Below are 19,764 nucleotides of genomic sequence, written 5' to 3' on the forward strand. Positions count from 1 at the left end.
TTGCCTGTCAGTCCAGCTGTCCGTCTGAGCGCTGACGAAGACCCCAGGCACGCAGCTGGTGTGATGCCCCTCGGCTCTGAGGCCCTGGTCACAGACCCACTCCCTCATCCCCTTCCTACACCACAGACCCTCTTAGGGGTTGAATTGCGTCCCCTAAAAAGATATGTTGAAGTCTTAACCTCCCAGCACCTGTGAATGTGACCTTATTTGAAGATAGCGATTTTGCAGGTGTATCAAGATGAAGTCATTAGGGTGCGCCCCGATCCAGTATGACGGGTGTCCTCATAAGAAGAGGAAAAGCCATGTGGAGACAGAGACGCAAAGTTGAGGAACGCTGTGTGACAGAGGCCGAGACTGCACAGCCGTAGCTGTAAACCAAGGACCACCTCGGGGCACCAGCAGGGGGAAGAGGCCAGGGAAGATCCTTCTCTTGAGACTTCAGAAGAAGCATGGCCCTGCCAATACCTTGACTGCAGACTTCTTGCTTCCAGAGCTGTGAGTCACTTTCTGTTTAATAAATTTCTGTTGGTTTAAGCCACCACATTTCTAGGGCTTCTGTAGAGCAGCCCTAAGAATCTGATACAGAACCCCAACATGCTCACACGCTCCCGCCGCACCAGCCATTTCTCTGTTCCTCCACGGACCCAACTCCTTCCCACCCTTTTACACGTGATGCTCTGTCAGAAGGTTCTACACCTGCCCTTCTCTCCAACACCCTTGCCTTGCTCCTTCCAAACTCAGCTTAAAAGGCATTTCTTCAGGGCGCCTGGGTGGCTCAGTTGGTTAAGCAACTGCCTTCGGCTCAGGTCATGATCCTGGAGTCCCGGGATCGAGTCCCACATCGGGCTCCCTGCTCAGCTGGGGGTCTGCTTCTCCCTCTGACCCTCTTCCCTCTCATGCTCTCTGTCTCTCATTCTCTCTCTCAAATAAATAAATAAAATCTTTAAAAAAAAAAAAAAAGGCATTTCTTCAGGCAAGCCTAGACTTGGGTATTCCAGGCTCGCCTCAGGACAGCAACAGAAGTGCGTTCTCTGAAGCCCTCGCCACATTTGTATGTAGTTAATTCCTGGTGCGGTCGCGTAATGCCCACTGCCCGTGCCCCCGCTGGGGGTGTCATGTCGGCCCTGAGGCAATGCTGGGATTTTTTTCTTTTCACGACATACTCCAAGCATGAAACAAACAATACGTGTTCAATCTTGGGAAAAGAAACCCAAGAAAACATAATGAGCAAACATGGAAAAATATGCTAAAAATCACCTACATTCCTTTTTTTTTTTTAAAGATTTTATTTATTTATTTATTTGACAGAGAGAGAGAGAGAGAGCGAGAGAGGGAACACAAGCAGGGGGAGTGGGAGAGGGAGAAGCAGGCCTCCCGCAGAGCAGGGAGCCTGATGTGGAGCTCGATCCCAGGACGCTGGGATCATGACGTGAGCCGAAGGCAGACACTTAACGACTGAGCCACCCAGGTGCCCCAAAATCACCTACATTCCTACTGCATAGAGTAATCATTGTTGGCATTTTGACATATGTGCTTTCAGACCTTTTTTCATGCAAGATATATTTCTTAAAATGCAATCATACTGTATTGTATGCTGCTTTTTTTCTAGTAAGAAATGTATAAAAGGCATGTTTAAGAGTCAATAAATACAGGGGTCCCTGGGTGGCTCAGTTGGTTGGGCGTCCGACTCTCGGTTTTGGCTTGGGTCACATCTAAGGGTTGTGGGATCGAGCCACGTGTTGGGCTCTGCGCTGGGGCTGGGGCGGGAGTCTGCTGGAGATTCTCTCCCTCCCTCTCCCTCTGCTCCTCCTCCCCTAAAATAAACAAATCTTAAAAAAAAAAAAAAGGTCATTAATACAAAATTACCTCATCATTTTTGGTGCCTACGCAACCTTCTACTGTAAGATGAATCACAATTTAGTTAACAAGTCCTCATTGTTGGGCATTTAGATACCTTTCAGTTTTTCTCTGGTGTAAACAATACTGCTACAAACATCTGAAAAATAGGCATTTTTGTGCCCTTGTCTGATTCTTTCTTTCTTTCTTTTTTTTTAAGATTTTATTTATTTATTTGACAGAAAGAGAGAGAGAGAGCATGAGCAAGGGCAGCAGGAGAGGGAGAAGCAGGCTCCCCACCGAGCAGGGAGCCCGATGCGGGGCCCGATCCAAGGACTGTGGGATCATGACCTGAGCCGAAGTCAGATGCTTAACCGACTGAGCCACCCAGTCGCCCCTTGTCTGATTATTTCTTGACGAAGCTTTCCTAGAAGTGGATTGCTAGGTCCGTGATGACAAGTGTGTTTTTTAAAGCTTCTGAGGCATAGTACCAACCTGCCCTTAAAAATAGAGGAACTTCTATTTTAGGGAGATGGGATGAAGGAAGGGATGGGATGAAGAACACGTTTGGGGGAAACAGTGACCAGTGTAGAGCCGCAGAGCAGGCAACCGTGGGGCCCCCTGGGGGAGTGGGTCCCCCGTAGCCCGGAGGCCCTCGGCTACTTGGCAGAGCTGGCTCTTGGGGCTGGGAGGACTCTGCTCAGGCCTTCCTTTGGGCATCCTTGATTTTCTTTGGTTTTGATGTAGCTGAGCCCTTGCTCACCTCAGGGTGTCCCTTTGTGAGCCACTTGTAGGGAAGAGAAGTTGTAGGGGCCTCCCCCATTTATAGGAAGTGATTTTCACAAACAAGAGTTTTCAGGAAGCCTTGTTCCTGGGAGGCCAGTGTCATCTATGAATGCGTGTGTCACCCACCTTGTTTCTGGCTGTGATGTGGGGAAGGGTCCAGGCGAAGACTCTCTGACCTGGGCCGGAATGAACTGCTGCTGCCCTGTGGGGGCCACCCCAATCCCCCCTCTAGGCCTGCCCCGTCCTCAAATCAAATCAGCTTCTCAGTTTGCCGGAGAGCAGTAGAGACACCCTCGGCCACCCCATGAGAACCTGTAGGCATGAAACTTGGTCCTGGTACCTCCTACCCCTTCCCGAGTAGGGAAGGCACAGAGCAAGCCATTCACCGCACTGAGCCTCAGATGGCTCCCCTGTAAAATGGGCACTAATACTATATCTATCTTCCAGAGTGGCTCAGTGGATTAAGTAACATACTGTGTGTAACACTTAGCATCATATCTGGAACATGGTAAACACTTTATGATGATGATTGATGGTGAGGTTCCCCAAGACTGCTTTTTTGGCTAGAATCACCGGGTTCTCTCCGACAAGTCAGAGGCATGGCTACTTGCTGGGGCAAGCCAAAGCCCCACTCCCCTGAAGGCTCTCTGCTACTATAAAACCTTTTACCCAAAAGGCTGCTGTTACAGGAAATAACTTTCATTCTCCTTCCGCCTTCCTCATACCACAGTCTTCAGAAAAAGAGGATCTGCGTCTCGAAATCAGAATAAAAATCAGGCAGGTCAGTGTGGTGTGGTGTGTGTTCTGCCTTTGTCTGGGAGCGTGTGGAGTCCTGCCTGGGTGTTGGAGAGTCTGTTTGATCGTGGGGGCTTGAGGCGTTCAGGGTTGTGGCCGCAGGGGACAGTGAGGGGGAGCAAAGGGCAACGGAACGAGGGCCTCCTCAAGCTGCCCTCCCCATACCAAGACTGGGGCATGGCTCATCAGGGCCCTTCCTCCCTTCCCGGGAAGCAGGAAATACCCTCCTCTCCTAAGCTGTAGTCTGGTGAAATTCCAGGGCTGGAATGCTGCGGAGAAAGTTTAGATTGTTTTTTAACGTTTCGTTTTCAGGCCTTACCCAGAGAGGCTGGCCTTGGTCGCTGCAAGCCATTGCACTAGACCTTCTCTCCTTGTCATCTTCCAGAAACAACCTGCAGTCTCAGAGGTAGAAGGTAGGTAGGATTGGGAGAGTGGAGCATAGGCTCCAAGGCTGAGGCCCCCGGAGACCCAGAGATGGGTCTGCCCTGCCCGCACTCGCGGACTGTGGTGGCACCTTTGCTGACTAAGGTCTTCCCTGGGGTGGATTCGGGGGAGAGGGAAGCCCAGGTTCCCAACAGTCCCTAGGTGGGTGGCACCTCACAGGACATTTTCGGGTCTGGGTCTGGGACAGTCACTGCCTTCTTTCTTCTCTACAACCTGTGGTCTTCCTGGGGTTGGGTAGGCTGTAGATGTATGGGCGCATGCACTTCTCTCTCCCCCTGCTCCCTTTTCAACAAATCTCTCCTGGACAGGAGCACTGGGATGCTATATGCCCAGCCTGTCCCCTAGAGGCATCTCCAGCCTCTGACTACGGCTGGGCACCAGGAAGAAAGAGAGCTGTCCCGAAGCGGTAGGAGAGGGAGAGGATAGATAACAGCAATGGGTTTCTTGGTACCCACAGATGCCCCACTCTAGCCTGCACCCATCCATCCCGCGGCCCAGAGGGACCAGGGCCCAGAAGGCAGCCTTGGTCCTGTTGGCCGTCTGCCTGGCAGTCCTTTGGGGGCTGGGGGAGCCACCAGAACACATTCTCCGATGGCTGGTGCTCCACCTGGCCTCCCTGCAGCTGGGACTGCTCTTCAAGGGGGTCTGCCATCTGGCTGAGGAGCTGTGCCACCTCCATTCCAGGTGACTCCATTACCCATGGCGACTGGGCATCCCACATGTCTTACTCTCTTGACCCCCAGCCCTGCCCCTCCTTGAATCTCTCGGGCTGAGCTGGGCCGGAGTCTGGAGCTTGACTGTCCCCTGCAGGTACCAGGGCAGCTCCTGGAGGGCTATGTGCTCTTGCCTGGGCTGCCCCATTCGCGGTGGGGCCCTGTTGCTGCTGTCCTGCTATTTCTATGGCTCCCTCCCAAACCCAGCTGGCCGGCCCTTCCTTTGGACGCTTGCGCTCCTGGGCCTCTCGCAGGCACTGAACATCCTCCTGGAGCTCCAGGTAAGACACAGAGGGAGGCGGAGGGTGTAGCCAAGTGGAAGCGGCAGCTAGTGTGTCCTACTCTGAGCTCGGTATCGGGAGTGGGACGAGTTTAGAGGTCGGCCCTTAGAGTAGAGCCTATAATGTCCTGCAATGGGAGGTCAATGGCAGAGAAGGGAGGAAGCTGGTAGCTGGTTGGGAAATCTTCTTGAGGAGGAGGGCTCTGGTTATCCTTCGTGGAGGCTCCCCAGGCCCACCTTGCTGTCTACAGGCCCTAGCCCCAGCTGAGGTCTCTGCAGTCTGTGAAGAAAGGAACTTCAACGTGGCCCATGGGCTGGCATGGTCATATTACATTGGGTACCTGCGGCTGATCCTGCCAGGTGAGCCATTCTCTATGCCCCTATTTCTAGGGCTTCATGACAGACAGTAAGACATAAAACTTGTGTTTCTAGAACCTGCTGTATTTTTCAAAGCATTTTTATTCCTCAGGAATCATTTGATTTGCAAAGCAATCCTGTAGGCATGAAGGATATTATTATGCCTGGTTTTCAGGGAGGAATATGGCACTTAGAGCCACTAAGTGACTTCTTTCAGGTTAACTATGAATTCTTCCAATGAATATTGACTGTATGTTCTGCGCCCTTCGTGCGCATTTTCACTTTTAATTCATACCCTGTGGGCAAGGGATAATCATCATCCCTGTTTTAGAGATATACGAAAATTGTGGTTCTAAGAGGTGAAGTGACTTCTCCAAAGTCACACAGCTTCGTGAGCGGAGGAGACAGGATTTGGACCCAGGTCTGTCCAGAGCCTGGATCCTTGACCACTTTACTGTGAGCCCATGTGTCATGTCTCATTTCTTCTGACTTGCTGGCCAAGGCCGTGGTTCTCCCATATCTCATTGATGTCTGCCCTTGTCACCTAGCTTCTGCTAGGAAACAGGTCTGGAGCTAGAGGCCAGACCCCGTGCACCTGGGATTGCTGGGAATGTCACCTTCCAGGGCACTTCCTGCCTCTCAGAGCCCTAAAAGCTGTGGTGGGAAGGAGTGGGGTGAGCAGAGAAATCTGGACAAAGGACAATTGAGGGGAGAGAGAGGTGGTGGGAGTAGAGGGAGGGGTGGGAGTGTTCCTGAATTCTCCGCTCCTCCTGGCTCCTGCACAGTGCAAGTAGACTGGACCCTTGGTTCTCCTGCACCTACACATTGAGGGAACCAATGACCTGGGTCTCTGTCCTGGGTTGGGTGGGAGATAGGGTTGTAGGAATGACTTCTCGGGCCTCTCCACCCCAGAGTTCCCAACCCGGATACGCATGTACAATCAGCTGCAGACCAACATGCTACGGGTCATAGGGAGCCATCGGCTGCACATCCTCTTCCCTTTGGACTGTGGGGTGCCTGATGACCTGAGTGTGGCCGACCCCAACATTCGCTTCCTGTATCAGCTGCCCCAGCAAAGTGCCGACCGTGCTGGCATCAAGGGCCGGGTTTACACCAACAGCGTCTATGAGCTTCTGGAAAACGGGAAACCGGTGAGTGTGCGGGGAGGCGGGTGCTGCTAAGGAGGAGTCAGGCCCAGAGCACCAGAATTCTGCCCCCTGGCCAAGCACTGATAAAAATTCATTGCCCTTCTCTGAGCCTTACTTTCCCCAGCTGGGCATGCTTCAGCTCTGAATGATGATAATGATCAGTAACACTAATTGAGCCCTTACTGCATACCAGATGCTATTCATCTGACCACCTCATCTAACCCTCACCAACACCTGTGGGGTGAGGACTGCTATGACCCCTACTTTACAGATGAGGAAACTGAGTACAGACTCAGAGAACCAGGAAGAAATTGGACGATTTCAACCTGACAAGCCACGCACTTGACCATAAAGCTGTCCTAGACCAAGATGTGAGAACATCTGAAAGATCTCACATAGGTGGGGGGGAAACCCCGGCCAGGGTTGAACCCCAGAGCCCAGCCCCCAGGAGCAGTTGACGGCAGGTGACTCCGTGGGCCTTGCCCTGGGATCCGAGAAGGAGGATCTGTGGAAGATAAATCTAGCACAGTCCTGGTGCTGATTTTAGGAGCAAAGGCCACCAGACACCATAGATCCCAGCAGGGTAGCCACCTCCCAGAACGCCATCTCTACAGGCTGAGGGAGCAGGGCCCTAGCAGTGGCACCAGTGTCCAGAGTCTGTCTGCCCTGGCTCTGGCTGAGTTTTGCGTTCCTCTCGCCTCCTCCAGGTGGGCATCTGTGTCCTGGAGTTTGCCACCCCCTTGCAGACGCTTTTTGCCATGTCCCAGGATGGCCGAGCTGGCTTTAGCCAGCAGGATCGGCTGGAGCAGGCCAAACTCTTCTGCCGGATACTGGAAGACATCCTGGCAGATGCCCCTGAGTCGCAGAACAACTGCCGCCTCATTGTCTACTCGGGTGAGGACTGGGTAGGCTACCAGGCAGGAAGAGGCAGATGTCCCGAGGGGTTAGAAGTAGCTAGAGCAACACCATGCCCTGGGCCTTCCCAAGTGGTCAAGGCATTTGAGCCCGGCCTCTTCCTCCCCCGGGAGAGGTCCTACCTCTCCAACTAGGACACTCAGTTGCTTTCTGGGGTACCTGGCTATGGGTCCTGGGTGGAGTGTGAAGAGATGGGCTCTAGGAGCCCCTGACGTCATCTAGGGATTGCCAGAAGAAGCAGAAGAGCCCCAGGCTCAGGACAAAGAGACCGGGGCTGCAGCCTCAGCGGCAGGTCTGTGCCCCTCTCTGAGCACCATCTCTAAGACTGAGGAGGTCGAATTCTGTTCTCTCTGAAACCACTTCTAGCTCCAGAATTCCAGGAAACTCTAGCCCCAGGCCAGGGATGGGGAGGGATACAGGGAGGTGAGGGAGAGGGAGGGTTGGAAGATCTGCCCACCAAGTCTCAGGGCATGTTCAAGTGAGAACCTAAGAGGTCCTCACTGCACTCCTCCCCCACCTTCCCCATCCTTGTGCCAGAACCTGCAGAGGGAAGCAGCTTCTCCCTGTCCCAAGAGATTCTCCGGCACTTGCGGCAGGAGGAAAGGGAGGTCACTATGGGCAGCCTGGACACCTCGGTTGTACCCAGTTCCTCCACGCTGTCCCAGGAGCCCAAGCTCCTCATCAGTGGCTTGGAACAGCCTCTCCCACTCCGCACGGATGTCTTCTGAGGCTCAGGGCTTGCTGGCCTGAACCCCCAGTGCTCCCCAAGACTCTTGATCCACAAGACTGTGCATTGAAGGGCTTTCTTCAGCAGCTGGATGCCCAGCAGAACCACTTCCTCCCACAGGGAGCCTCTCAGAGAAGGTCCTTGAACTTAACATCTCAAGACGACCTTAGGCAAGTTGTTTTACCTCTCTGAACCTCAGTGTCATCATCTATGAAATGGGATTATAATCACTGTCTTACCTACTTCACAGGGTTGTTGTGAGGATTATGACTGTATGGAACATTTTTGTAAACTATAAATGCCAGGTAAACTTAAGGGATGTGTCAGATGTCTTCCATTGGACCCTCCAGACTGACTGTCTACCCCTCCCTGCCTCCTCTGCCCTGGGATGGCATCAACAGGCTCCCTTGCTCTCTGAATTCTGGTCATGTTCAGTCCACAGGAAGCCCCAGTAGAAGAACAGAGGGAAAGAGGGGGGTGAGGTTGGGGTAGTTATTCCCCCAGATCCTTCCCTGCAGTACCAAGGTCACTGTGGGCTCTCTGCATCTCCGACCTAAAGTCATGGTTCTGCCATGTTCTCCGTAACTCTGTCTCTCCCCAGGTTCCATTACCTGTCCCTTCCCCATGCTGCTCAGACCCAGCGATGGTCCTGGTTTTCTGCCAATGTCCCCTCTGGAGCACTCACTCTCACTTGTGGTTTCCTTATACCTGCCCTTTCTAAACAACCCCCTTTCTTTTTTTTAATTTTTTTTTCAGAGAGTGCATACATGGGTGTATGTGGGGGAGGCTGACCCTGAGATCATGACCTGAGCTGAAATCAAGAGTCAGATGCTCAACCGACTGAGCCACCCAGGCGCCCCTGAACAGCCCCCTTTTTCAACACTACTCAGATGACCTATTTGAGCGTGCCATCTTTCTCTAGCTGGACTCTGACTGACACAAGTGATTGGCATTTATTATCTGAAATGTCCAAATCCATTTGCACAGTCATACTTCCTTAGACACCCTCCTTATTCTAGGACAGGGTGGTGCGGTGGTGGGTTTGGTTTCACTGTGGACAGAGCCCAGGAATCAGGCTGAGGGCATGGAGGGTAGCATGCCCCACGGTGTCTGCATGCCCTTGCAGGGCCCTTGTCTCTAGTGAGAGGCTTGGGGAATATGGAGCAGCCTGAGCAGTCACGCTGATGTCATGAGGGGCACACAGCCGCGTCCAGGGCAAGGGGCTACTCAAAGGAGCAGGGGCCACTGGATGAATGTCCCCGGATGATAGAGCCTGCAAAGGGATAAGAGGTGGGGGGGGGGGTTCATGTGAGGAGACGGGATATACTCTGGGAGGCCTTGGACAACACAGCCGGGCACTGCTGTGTCTTATGCCATCACTGTTAGACCCGAGCCATTACAACGCTGTAGTGGCCTGTTTGGGAGGGCAGGCGGCCCATTTCTACCAGTTCCTTCTGTTCTACCCACGACTTATTCCCTACCTCCCACCTCTGGTTTGGTTTTGTTTTAATTTTTTCTAAAGTAATCTCTACACCCAACATGTGGCTCAAACTCACAACCCCAAGATCAAGAGTTGGATGCTCTATTGACTGAGCCAGCCAGGGGCCCCTCACCTCTGTTTTTATCACAGAAGCTCAATACGAATTTCTGTGTACAACATCACTGTGGAGAAAGGTTCAACAGACAGACACATGTTTGACAGAAGGAACCAACTGCTCCCAAGGATGCCAAAGCCTAAGGAGTAAAGGGGGACACAATCTCTTCTTCACAGCTTTCCCAGCCATTCTGCCCCCAAGGCCTGAGGCTCCTCCAACATTACACCAATCATTCCTGTGACTAGAAACCAGGGCAGAATCAAGGGCCTTTCCAAAATGCCCCTCCCCCACCCATCCAGCCCCCAACCTGGTGCTTAGGCTGTGGAGTCTGAGAGCTCAGGTTCAAATCGTGACTTCACCACTTAGTACTCATGTCTGCCTGGGGATCTTGATATTCTCCGCTATAACATGGGGGCAAGAGTGGCGCCTCCTCCCAAGCTTGTTATGGGGAGTGAACGGTCTGATAGCCACAGGTCGGCGGATGAGCTGGGTGGCCGGCACAGGGCTGGGCCCAAGGAGCAGCCACGAACATTATAGTTGCCTCTCACGAAGGAGGCAGGCCAGTCCTCTGTACACATTACAATCTCCACCTCTGTTCCTCTTCATCGTCTGCTATCCTCGCCTTCCTGACTGTGCTAGGGTCTCGCCAAGGCCGGTACCAGGGTGCACCGGCTGTCCTCAGGTGTTCCCCAGGGTAAAGAACTCAGAGGCCCCTCCATAAATGCCTATCCTTACGTTCTCGACTGCACATCAGTGAGGTGTGGACGTGTCAGGGAGAGGGTGACTTTCCAGAGAGCCACCCGGAGGCTCAGCTCTGCCTTCCTGCATCTTACCTCCATGCCCTCACCCCCTGCAAAACCTCTCCTCATTCCTTCCTTCCCTTAGACAAGCTGCATGGAGCTCCTCTTCCTTTCTTGTTTTCCCACCAGCTGGAAGGTTTTGGATTTGGGCAATGTCATGGGATAAGTTTTAGGCTGGCTCCAACTGGCCGGTACACACAAAAAAGGGGATGTAATGAGAACCCCCAAATTCCCCATCCCATCTTGGGAAGCCAAGACAAAATCTTGCCCCAACATAGTAGGAGGCATTCAAAAGTGATGTGGGGAGCTATAATTGGTGCTTGGGGCTTTACAAGGGCCTTGGAAGTTGCTGATGAGGCATAAGCTCCAATAGCCAAAGGGATGTCTTCCAATTGGTGAAGGGCAACAGATTTTCCTTCTCTTCCTGAGTACCAGAGAAGGCAGACCCCTGGGTTCTTTGCCGTGGCTCTCCATGACTAGCCCTCACAGGACCTGGGGGCTTTGGGGGCAGGACCTCTACAGGGAGACTCTGAGATCCCTGCACAGGGGTAGGGTGGGTGGGGGAATCTTGCGAGCTGGACTCATGTTGACACCAAAAGCAAAGGAGATTAGGGGTGAGAGGAGGAGGTAAGGACTTGGTAAAGGAGGGTCAGGGATCTGATGGTCCCTGAAAAGCAGGGAGTCGCTTTGTAAGGGCAGCTTTGGGCCCTAGCAATGCTCACAGGAGCGTGTTTCCAGGCAAAGCCCTCAAGCTTCTTTTATTTCTTCTGTCCACATCAGCGTTTTCTCTATAAATATTCTGCAGAGAGAGCAGCTCCAGCTGAGTCCATATGTGCATTTCCAAAGCTCTGATGTCCAGGTCCCAATTTGCTTGTGCCCTAATTCTCTGTCCGGTTTCTTGTTCTGAGCCAGGTCAGTCCAACTTTTCAAAGTCTCCCTCCTACAGACATGTGACTTCATCAATGCTGAGCCTAGGCCCATCTGGCACAGGGCAGGAGCCAGGGACAGGAGGCTCCTGCTGGGCATCTTCATGACTGTCCTGGGGGCCCAGCACTCGCCAGTGGATGAGGTAGATGCCGCCTTCCGGCTTTGGGGTTGGTGGCTCTGTGGGGAGAGTGGCACGGCCCTGATGTAGTCTTGGCCCAAAGTGAACTGCCACCACGATACAGACGGCCAGCAGGACAAAGGCAGCGACAATGACGGTGAGCAGGGGCAGCCCATCCCCTCGCGGTGGTTCCCAGGCCCCACCTGGCACCTCTGGGAGTTGCCTCTGGGGCTCTTGACCCCCTGAGCCGTTCACAGCTGGAGAAGGCCAGGGATGGTGGCCAGCCTGGTAGGGGAGTGGCAGAGAGAGAGGGTGACATGGGCATGTGCACACAGAAAAAGAGCCAAATGGAGAGACAGACACCCAAAGGGAACTGAGAGAGAAACAGACCGAGAGACTTAGGGAGAGAGAAACATAGACAAAGAAAGAAAGAGACAGAGTGCAGACATGGAGAGACAGAGAAACATACAGATAAACACATGCGTAGCAACCCTCCCCCCAAAAAAACCCCGCACATAGGAAGAGAGAGAATTAAAGAAAAAGACAGGTGTGTTTGGGGTGGGGCGGATACAGAGAGAAAGAGAAAAACACAAAGCCAAGAAGACAAAGAAAAAGAGAGATAAAGAAAGGACAAGGAATGAAATAGATGCAGAGAGACAAAGACAGAGAAAAAAAAACAGAGATAGGGAGACAAAGTCATTCAGAAAGGGATGGAGAGGGGCTTCCTTACAGTCTGGCATATAAAGTGTGGCCCCCCCAAGTCCGTCCCCTCCCACTGCTCTGTCTTCCCAGGCCTCCAGTAAAATTCCTCAATAGATAATACGTCCTAGGTCAGGAATCTGAGCACACTAGTTGTCTGCTGTCCCACGTCCTGGCCCTCCAGCAGTGAGCAGCTGTTCTTCAAGTCCTGGGAAAAGGGAGTCATTGTGTCTTAGGTTCCCACTACCCTCAACTCACACAGAAGGTGGAGGGGTGGTACCCTGGGGGAGGGAGAAAGGAAAATGAGGCAGGAACCCCCAAAGCTTGGGGTGAAGCAAAGGGGATACCTCATCCCATAATATAGGATCTTCTTATGGGTCTCAGGATCTGGACCTGGAGGGGAGGGGGTGCCCAGTGTGGACTCCTGGCTGGATTGAGGAGAACCCACGCCAGCCTCGGCCTGTTTCAGGGTCCTAGCCAGAACCTGGGGGTACTGTCTGTCTGTCTCCGCTCTGCTAACTGTTGAGGAGGGGTGGGATGGATTACCATGAAGGTAGCAAACCTCCCAACGATAAACGTCAGAGCCAGCTGATGAAGTCACCACAGGCTCAAGAAGCCTTCTCTCCCTAGCCTCCCCTTGCCCGCTGGACCATCATGGGTCCGACCCTCCAGGGTGGAGCCTCTCCCCTAAACCTGAGCCATCAGCCTGGCCCTGCCCCAAGAGAAGGCAATTGGGGTCCAGGGAAGGCTATCCAGAACACTCTCTCTTTAGTTTCTCAGTCACACTGTCATCCCCAACACTGTCCCTTTGCAAGTAGAAAGCCCAATACTCACCCCCAGTTAAAAGTCTAAGGCTCTCTGGGGCCCAGGCCACAGAGCTCCCAGGGCAGGGGAGGGAGGGGGGAAGCAGCTCCGGATGTACAGGGGGAAAAGGGAAGTTCAGGCTGGTGAAAGGGTTGGGGTCCCTGCAGGGAGTCAGGCAGCCTAGCAGGAGGGGATGAGCCAAGAGTCTACCTGGTGCATTGTCCGCCTGGTGCAAGGCTTCCTGGGACTGGCAGCCAGCCCTGCAAAGAAGAACCTGCCACCCCAGCTTGGCCCCTACCCGGAGCTGCCACGTCTATAGGGCTTACCTGGCGCACACACCCTCTGCACACACACTCTCAACGTCTCTCCCTCGCGTTCACTTCCGTGAATACTGGGACTCCTCTGGGCCCAGCCCTTCCTCAACTGTGATTGGACCTTGATCTTGGCACCTCCTTTCACGCTCCCTGCTAGCTTCAGCAGCCTGGGTCTGCCTGCCTACCCCTCTTCTCAGACACCTTGCCAGCACCCCCATCTCGCCCCACTCCCCACCACGACATGTCCACTCCCCACCCCAACTGATTTCCTGATGTTACTGTTTCTTCGATTTTTTTTTAATGCAATATCTCAAACACACTGAAAAGTGTAGACTGTAATATACTAAATCTCTTAGGCATAACCACCAGCTCTGTCCATCTTAACAGTTTGTCACATTTATTTCAAAATTTTTTAAGAACCAAAATATTACAAATAAAAAAGAAGCCCCACTTCTTGACCTCTCCCCTCCTTCTTACCCCACAGGTAACCATGTTGTTGAATTTGATGTTTATCATTCTTGTGCAAGGTATTTTTTTTCTCTTTGGATTTTTTCTTCTTTGGTTTTTACAAATATGAATTCTACATGTCTCTTTGCATTTGTCTGAATGTAACTTCATTTTGAGAATGTGAGTGCTTCAATGTGTCCAAGTCACAAAAAGTGCCCACCAGGGGCACCTGGCTGGTTCTGTCCATATAGCATGCGGCTCTTGATTTCAGGGTTGTAGCCCCACGTTGGGTGTAGAGATTACTTAAAAAAAAAAATCTTTTAGGGGCGCCTGGGTGGCTCAGTCGTTAAGCGTCTGCCTTCGGCTCAGGTCATGATTCCAGGTCCTGGGATCGAGCCCCGCATCGGGCTCCCTGCTCCGCGGGAAGCCTGCTTCTCCCTCTCCCACTCCCCTGCTTGTGTTCCCTCTCTCGCTGTGTCTCTCCCTCTATCAAATAAATAAATAAAATCTTTAAAAATAAAAAAATAAAAAAATAAATCTTTTAAAAAAAGTGCCCACCAGTTTCTCCTCTATCTGGAGAGTTCATAAAGGATAATTTTTGGTCTCAACTAACTCCATGAAACCAAGCATCCCTCATTCTGTCCCTTGCTGTGCATGGACCACCCTCCATCCCAGGCTGGAGACCAGGAGACCCCTGGAATCCCTTCACCCAGTGGTCTGATCTCAGGAGGCAAGATGTAGCCTCTTGATTCCTTGTCCCTCAGCCAAGCTTCTCCACACTCTGACATTCAGGGACCTCACTCAGAGCTCCCAGCTCACTGAAGCCCAGGTCACTGGGCTGCTGACCTGACCTGCCAACTGAGTGAGTCCAATGGCTGGCTGGCCTTGAAGCCAGCTAGGAGGCTGACCCCCTACCAGTGCCATCCAAGGCTCTGGATGTCCCACGTTGGATCACTTAGACTTCAGCCAGAGGGAATATGGGCTCTGCCACAGTCCAGAGCTCCAGCCTCTGCTCTTTGGTTCCTGCCCCCTCAAGGCACATGTCCCATCACTCTTATAGGCCCCGCCACTGAGGCTCCAGTCCCTGAGTCCAACAGCCCAATTCCTGATCCTGCTGAGGCTCATTTCCCCCTTCCCTCCCTCATCAATCTTGGATCTACCTCCTAAAAGGCCTCAGAAAAGATAAGGGGGTGGAATTTTGGGACTAGACAATTGTTCCAGCCTTCCTTTACTTGTCCATCTCTATGCTCACTGTTGTGAGCTGCCCTTCCCCCATTCCCACCATCTAAACTTTAACCATCTTTTATGGCTTTAGTTCAAGTGTCACCTCTGCCAGGAATATAGTCTTCAGCCCACTCTACTGAGGTAGCTTTCTTTCTTTTCCTTAAACCCTACACCAGTATGTTTTTTCCCTCGCTCCTGACATTTGTCACACTTTGACATACAGGTGTGTGGGCGCTCATTTTTCCTCCCAGCCTCTGAACCGCATCAGGGCATTCCTGTCTGTGTCCCAGAGTCCGTCACAGTGCCTGGTACTACACAACAGGTGCTGGACAAAGGTTGCGGAATAGAACTGGAAACCAGAAGCATCCCCCCACCCCCATCCTGAGTCCTGGAGGTTTGTAAGCCATCACCCTTCACCTGTGAGGATGGCACTTCTGAGCTACAAGTGTTCAGTGACTTATTCCCTCTGTCTCTTTTTTGGCTTTGTGTTATAATGGAACCTCTTCGATAGGTTCAGGTTCTAAAATGATCAAGAATCTGCTCTTATTTCAGAGCAGAAAAGTCCTGGCTTTCAATGTTTGAGCCCTGGAACCACAGATGAAAAGGCTCTGGGGTCCTCCCCACTGTCATCCCTCTGGCCTGGAGGCCCCTGACTCAGTTCCGTACACTGGGGTCATTTCTCTTTTCCAACTCCCTGGGGGAGGTAGAAGTGGCCCTGTTGCCTAAGGAAAGCAAGGAGCAGCCCTTCCTCCCTCCTTCTTTCCTCAATGAAGGAAGTCATGGTTAGGAGCCTGCCGAGGAAGCTGAAGGAGAGGGACTTGGGTGGACATTCTGAGCAGGCCAGCAGGAGATTGCCAGGATAGGGGACATCTGGGACCTGGCTCCCTTTTGGGCTTCATCTTAACTTCTGCATCACTGGAAGTAGTCCGAGAGCAAGGGCTACCCATCTCAACCCTATCCTATTTCCAGCCCTCTTATTAAAAGCTATAGGTCTATAAGGGGTATCTGATTTCTCTGCGTGGTAATGAAAATGTCCTAAAATTGATCGTGGTGCTGGTTGCACAAATCTCTGAATAATACTAAAAGCCACTGAATTGTACAGTTTAAATTGGTAAATTATATAGTATGCGTCTAGTGTGGTCAGGTTGCTATACCAAAATACCATAAACTGGGTGGCTTATAAACAACAGAAGTTTATTTCCCACAGTTCCGGAGGCTGGGAAGTTCAAGATCAGGATAACAGCTGATTTAGTGTCTGGCAAGGGCCCACTTCCTGATTCATAGATGGTGCCTTCTCACTGTGTCCTCAGAGGGGCAAGCTGGCTCTCTGCCTGCAGTCTCTTTTATAAGGGTACTCATCCTGTTCAGGAAGGCTCCACCCTTATGACATAATCCTCTCCCAAAGGCCCCACTTCCTAATACTATCACCTTGGAAGTTAGGATTTTTTTTTTTTTTAAAGATTTTATTTATTTATTTGACAGAGAGAGACACAGCGAGAGAGGGAACACAAGCAGGGGGAGCGGGAGAGGGAGAAGCAGGCTCCCCGCTGAGCAGGGAGCCCTATGCGTGGCTCAATCCCAGGACCCTGGGATCATGACCTGAGCTGAAACCAAGAGTCTGACGCTTAACTAACTGAGCCACCCAGGTGCCCCGAAAGTTAGGATTTTAATATGAATTTTGAGGGGACACAAACTTTCAGCCTTTAGCGGTATGTGAATTATATCTCAATAAAGCTCTTAAAAAACCACAATAGGGGCACCTGGGTGGCTCAGTTAGTTAAGCGTCAGACTCTTGGTTTCAGCTCAGGTCATGATCTCAGGGTCCTGGGCCCCGTGTCAGGCTCCCCAGTCATTGTGGAGTGCTTGTCCTTCTCCCTCCCCCTCTGTTCCTCCCTTCACTCTCTCTCTCTCTTTCTCTCAAATAAATAGAATCTTAAAAAAATAATAAAAAACGAAAAGGAAAAAACACAATAAAAAACTACATATCTATTAGAATGGCTAAAACGAACTATGTGATAAGCCTATAGCTGTCTACAGCAGTATCAGTCATAAAAAGAAAAACCAGAAGCACCCTAAATGTTTAAAAACAGGGAAGTGGTTACACAGACCATAGAATAGTAAATATGCTGCCATTAAAAATTATCACAATGAGGGGCGCCTGGGTGGCTCAGTGGGTTGAGAGTCTGACTCTTGGTTTCGGCTCAGGTCATGATCTTGGAGTCGGGGGATCCAGCTCTGTACTCAGCGTGGAGTGGGCCAGTCTCTCTCCCTACCTCTTCCCACCCCCTGCCCCCGCCATGGGCACACTTTCTCTTGATAAATAAAATCTGAAAAAAAAATATAATCACGATGAAGACTGTGAGCCAGCAGAAAATGCTTATGATTTGAAAATAAAGGGAAAGATCTTCCTTCTCTTGTTTTCCCTTTACTTCTGGAATAATTCAGTCCTAAAGGTGAGGCAGAACAAGTTAGGCAATGTGCCCATGGGGGTGGGAGGGAGTCACAGAGAAGGGTGTCAGAGCCCAGGAGGAGTGAGGAAGGGCCTAGAATGGTGAGAGCCTGCGTAGAAGGTATCCATGAGGGGAGGGTGGCGCTGAGATGGAAGGTTATTTACAAGGGGAGTGATCAAATAAGCATAAGTAAGGCCAGATTTAACAGAAGGGCTGTGGAGGGGCGCCTGGGTGGCTCAGTTGGTTAAGCATCCGACTCTCAATTTTGTCTCAGGTCATGATCTCAGGATCATGGGATCGAGCTCGGCATGGGGCTCTACGCTCAGCACAAAGTCTGCTTGTCCCTCTCCCTCTGCTCCTCTGCCCACCCCTCACTCTGTAAAATAAATAAATTAAAGATTTTTAAAAATCTTTAAAAAAAAAAAGAGGGGAGGGGCGCCTGGGTGGTTCAGTTGGTTAAGCGACTGCCCCGCATCAGGCTCCCTGCTTGCGGGGAGCCTGCTTCTTCCTCTCTTCCCTGCTCATGCTCTCTCTTGCTATCTCTCTCTCTCAAATAAATAAATAAAATCTTAAAAAAAAAATTCCTGGTTTATTAAAAAAAAAAAAGAAGCCGGGGAGAGAAGGGCCTTGGAGAAGCTACCCCCTAGTAGCAATGAGCACACCCAGTGTCTGGATCTCAGTTTCTAAATACCATCTGCCACTAAAAGGAACTGGGGCTCCTTGGAGAAACAGCCAATTCCAAGGTTGGGCACAGGATGAACATGAAACACCTTGTTATTCCAGAAAGTAAGAAAGCGCTCAAAGAATGATGGAACCATGTCAACAGGACACGAAAGCCAGCTTGAAGGGACCCCCAGTGACCAAAATGGGGACAATTTGTGCATCAAAATAATAAATGATTGTAATATGTAATATTTACATAATTCAAAGTACTTATTTACAAATAATACTTAATTACAAAGGTGAAAAGAGTAACTTTTTTTTTTTTTTTTTTTAAAGATTTTATTTATTTATTTGACAGAGAGAGAGAGAGCACAAGTAGGCAGAGAGGCAGGCAGAGGGAGAGGGAGAAGCAGACTCTCCACCGAGCAGGGAGCCCGACGTGGGGCTCGATCCCAGGACCCTGGGATCATGACCTGAGCCGAAGGCAGCCGCTTAACCGACTGAGCCACCCAGGCGCCCCGAAAAGAGTAACTTTAAAGTGGGAGAAAGCTAGCCATAGTGGCTGAACGGTGGCCCCCACAAAAATACGTCCGTATCTTGGTCCTCAGAACTTGTGAATATTACCTTACATGGAAAAACAGTCTTTGCAGATGTAACTAAATTAAGGATTTAGGGATGAGGAGGTCATCCTGGATTATCCAGATGGTCACGAGATTCAACGACAAGTGTCCTTATAAGAGAAACACAGAGGGCGCCTGGGTGGCTCAGTCGTTAAGCGTCTGCCTTCAGCTCAGGTCATGATCCCAGGGTCCTGGGATCGAGCCCCGCATCGGGCTCCCTGCTCAGCGGGAAGCCTGCTTCTCCCTCTCCCACTCCCCCTGCTTGTGTTCCCTCTCTCACTGTCTCTCTTTCTCTGTTGAAAAATAAATACAATCTTAAAAAAAAAAAAAAAGAGACACACAAAGGAGAAGGTGATGTGAAGACAGAGGCAGAGATTGAAGTGATGTGACCACAAGCCAAGAAATGTCCAACAGTCACTGGAAGCTAGAAGAGGCAAGGAACAGATACTCCCCTAGAGGGGTGCCTGGGTGGCTCAGGCGGGTAAGCGTCTGCCTTCGGCTGGGGTCGTGATCCCAGCTGGGATCGAGCCCCACGTCAGGCTCCCTGCTCAGCGGAGAGCCTGCTTCTCCCTCTCCCTCTGCTTGCCTCTCTGCCTACTTGTGCTCTCTCTCTATCTCTCTGTCAAATAAATAAATACAATCTTAAAAAAAAAAAAAAGATACTGCCCTAGAGCCTTGGGAGGGAATGCAGCCCTGCAACATTAAGAATTGTTAAGAATAACCAGAGGGGTGCCTGGCTGGCTCAGTCAGGGGAGCATGCGACTCTTGATCTCAGGCTTCTAAGTTTGAGCCCCATGTTGGTTGTAGAGATTACCTAAAAATAAAACCTTAAAAAAAGAAAAAAGAAGAACAATGTTTGTAAGGCCTCCCCGAAAGATGCTGGGAGTCCCATCTGCATTGGGAGCCCCGAGGAGGGAGAGGACTGGGAAACATTCAGCGTCTACAGAGCATGGATGGCTGGTGGGCCGAGCTTTAGGGCTCAATCATGGGAGAGGGGGACCTGGTCTGAAACAGTATGGGGAGGGATTGGAGTTAGACTCCAGGAAAACCTCCAAAAGCCTCTAGACAGTGTGTGGAGGGACGTGATGGCCCCCTCAGAGGG

The 19,764-nt window shown here is 51.4% G+C and overlaps 2 protein-coding genes across 3 annotated transcripts; one reads left to right on the top strand and one right to left on the bottom strand.

Annotated features, from left to right (window-relative positions):
• The first annotated feature begins 3,339 nt into the window (after positions 1–3,339).
• Positions 3,340–8,507, top strand: STING1 (stimulator of interferon response cGAMP interactor 1). Of its 2 annotated transcripts, XM_032425179.1 has the most exons (8): positions 3,340–3,403; positions 3,730–3,830; positions 4,319–4,545; positions 4,672–4,855; positions 5,106–5,214; positions 6,124–6,362; positions 7,067–7,253; positions 7,812–8,507. In XM_032425179.1, exons 3-8 carry the CDS (start codon positions 4,319–4,321, stop codon positions 8,000–8,002), a joined length of 1,137 nt encoding a protein of 378 aa, XP_032281070.1. In that variant the 5' UTR covers positions 3,340–3,403; positions 3,730–3,830; the 3' UTR covers positions 8,003–8,507. The 2 variants fall into 2 exon arrangements, with proteins under 2 accessions (XP_032281070.1, XP_032281071.1); XM_032425180.1 differs by lacking the exon at positions 4,319–4,545.
• A 2,554-nt stretch (positions 8,508–11,061) lies between these two features.
• Positions 11,062–13,501, bottom strand: SMIM33 (small integral membrane protein 33). The gene is made up of 3 exons (XM_032425068.1): positions 13,444–13,501; positions 12,399–12,421; positions 11,062–11,726 (listed from the first exon to the last, which is right to left on the bottom strand). The coding sequence occupies exons 1-3, from the start codon at positions 13,499–13,501 to the stop codon at positions 11,337–11,339; spliced, it is 471 nt and encodes a 156-aa protein (XP_032280959.1). The 3' UTR covers positions 11,062–11,336.
• Between the last annotated feature and the right edge of the window lie 6,263 nt (positions 13,502–19,764).

The sequence above is a fragment of the Phoca vitulina genome, unplaced genomic scaffold, assembly GCF_004348235.1.
Source record: "Phoca vitulina isolate PV1807 unplaced genomic scaffold, GSC_HSeal_1.0 scaffold32, whole genome shotgun sequence".
Lineage (NCBI taxonomy): Eukaryota > Metazoa > Chordata > Mammalia > Carnivora > Phocidae > Phoca > Phoca vitulina.

Bases quoted from the DNA above. Each gene is read 5' to 3' on its own strand.
- STING1 (XM_032425179.1), top strand. From the start codon at position 4,319: ATGCCCCACTCTAGCCTGCACCCATCCATCCCGCGGCCCAGAGGGACC. The intron at 4,856-5,105 runs GTAAGACACAGA...TGCTGTCTACAG, and splicing joins ACATCCTCCTGGAGCTCCAG to GCCCTAGCCCCAGCTGAGGT. The intron at 7,254-7,811 runs GTGAGGACTGGG...TCCTTGTGCCAG, and splicing joins CCGCCTCATTGTCTACTCGG to AACCTGCAGAGGGAAGCAGC.
- SMIM33 (XM_032425068.1), bottom strand. From the start codon at position 13,501: ATGTCGTGGTGGGGAGTGGGGCGAGATGGGGGTGCTGGCAAGGTGTCT. The intron at 12,422-13,443 runs GTAGGCAGGCAG...TCCCTCCCCCAG, and splicing joins CAAGGTGTCTGAGAAGAGGG to GGTACCACCCCTCCACCTTC. The intron at 11,727-12,398 runs GTGAGTTGAGGG...CTCCCCTACCAG, and splicing joins ACCACCCCTCCACCTTCTGT to GCTGGCCACCATCCCTGGCC.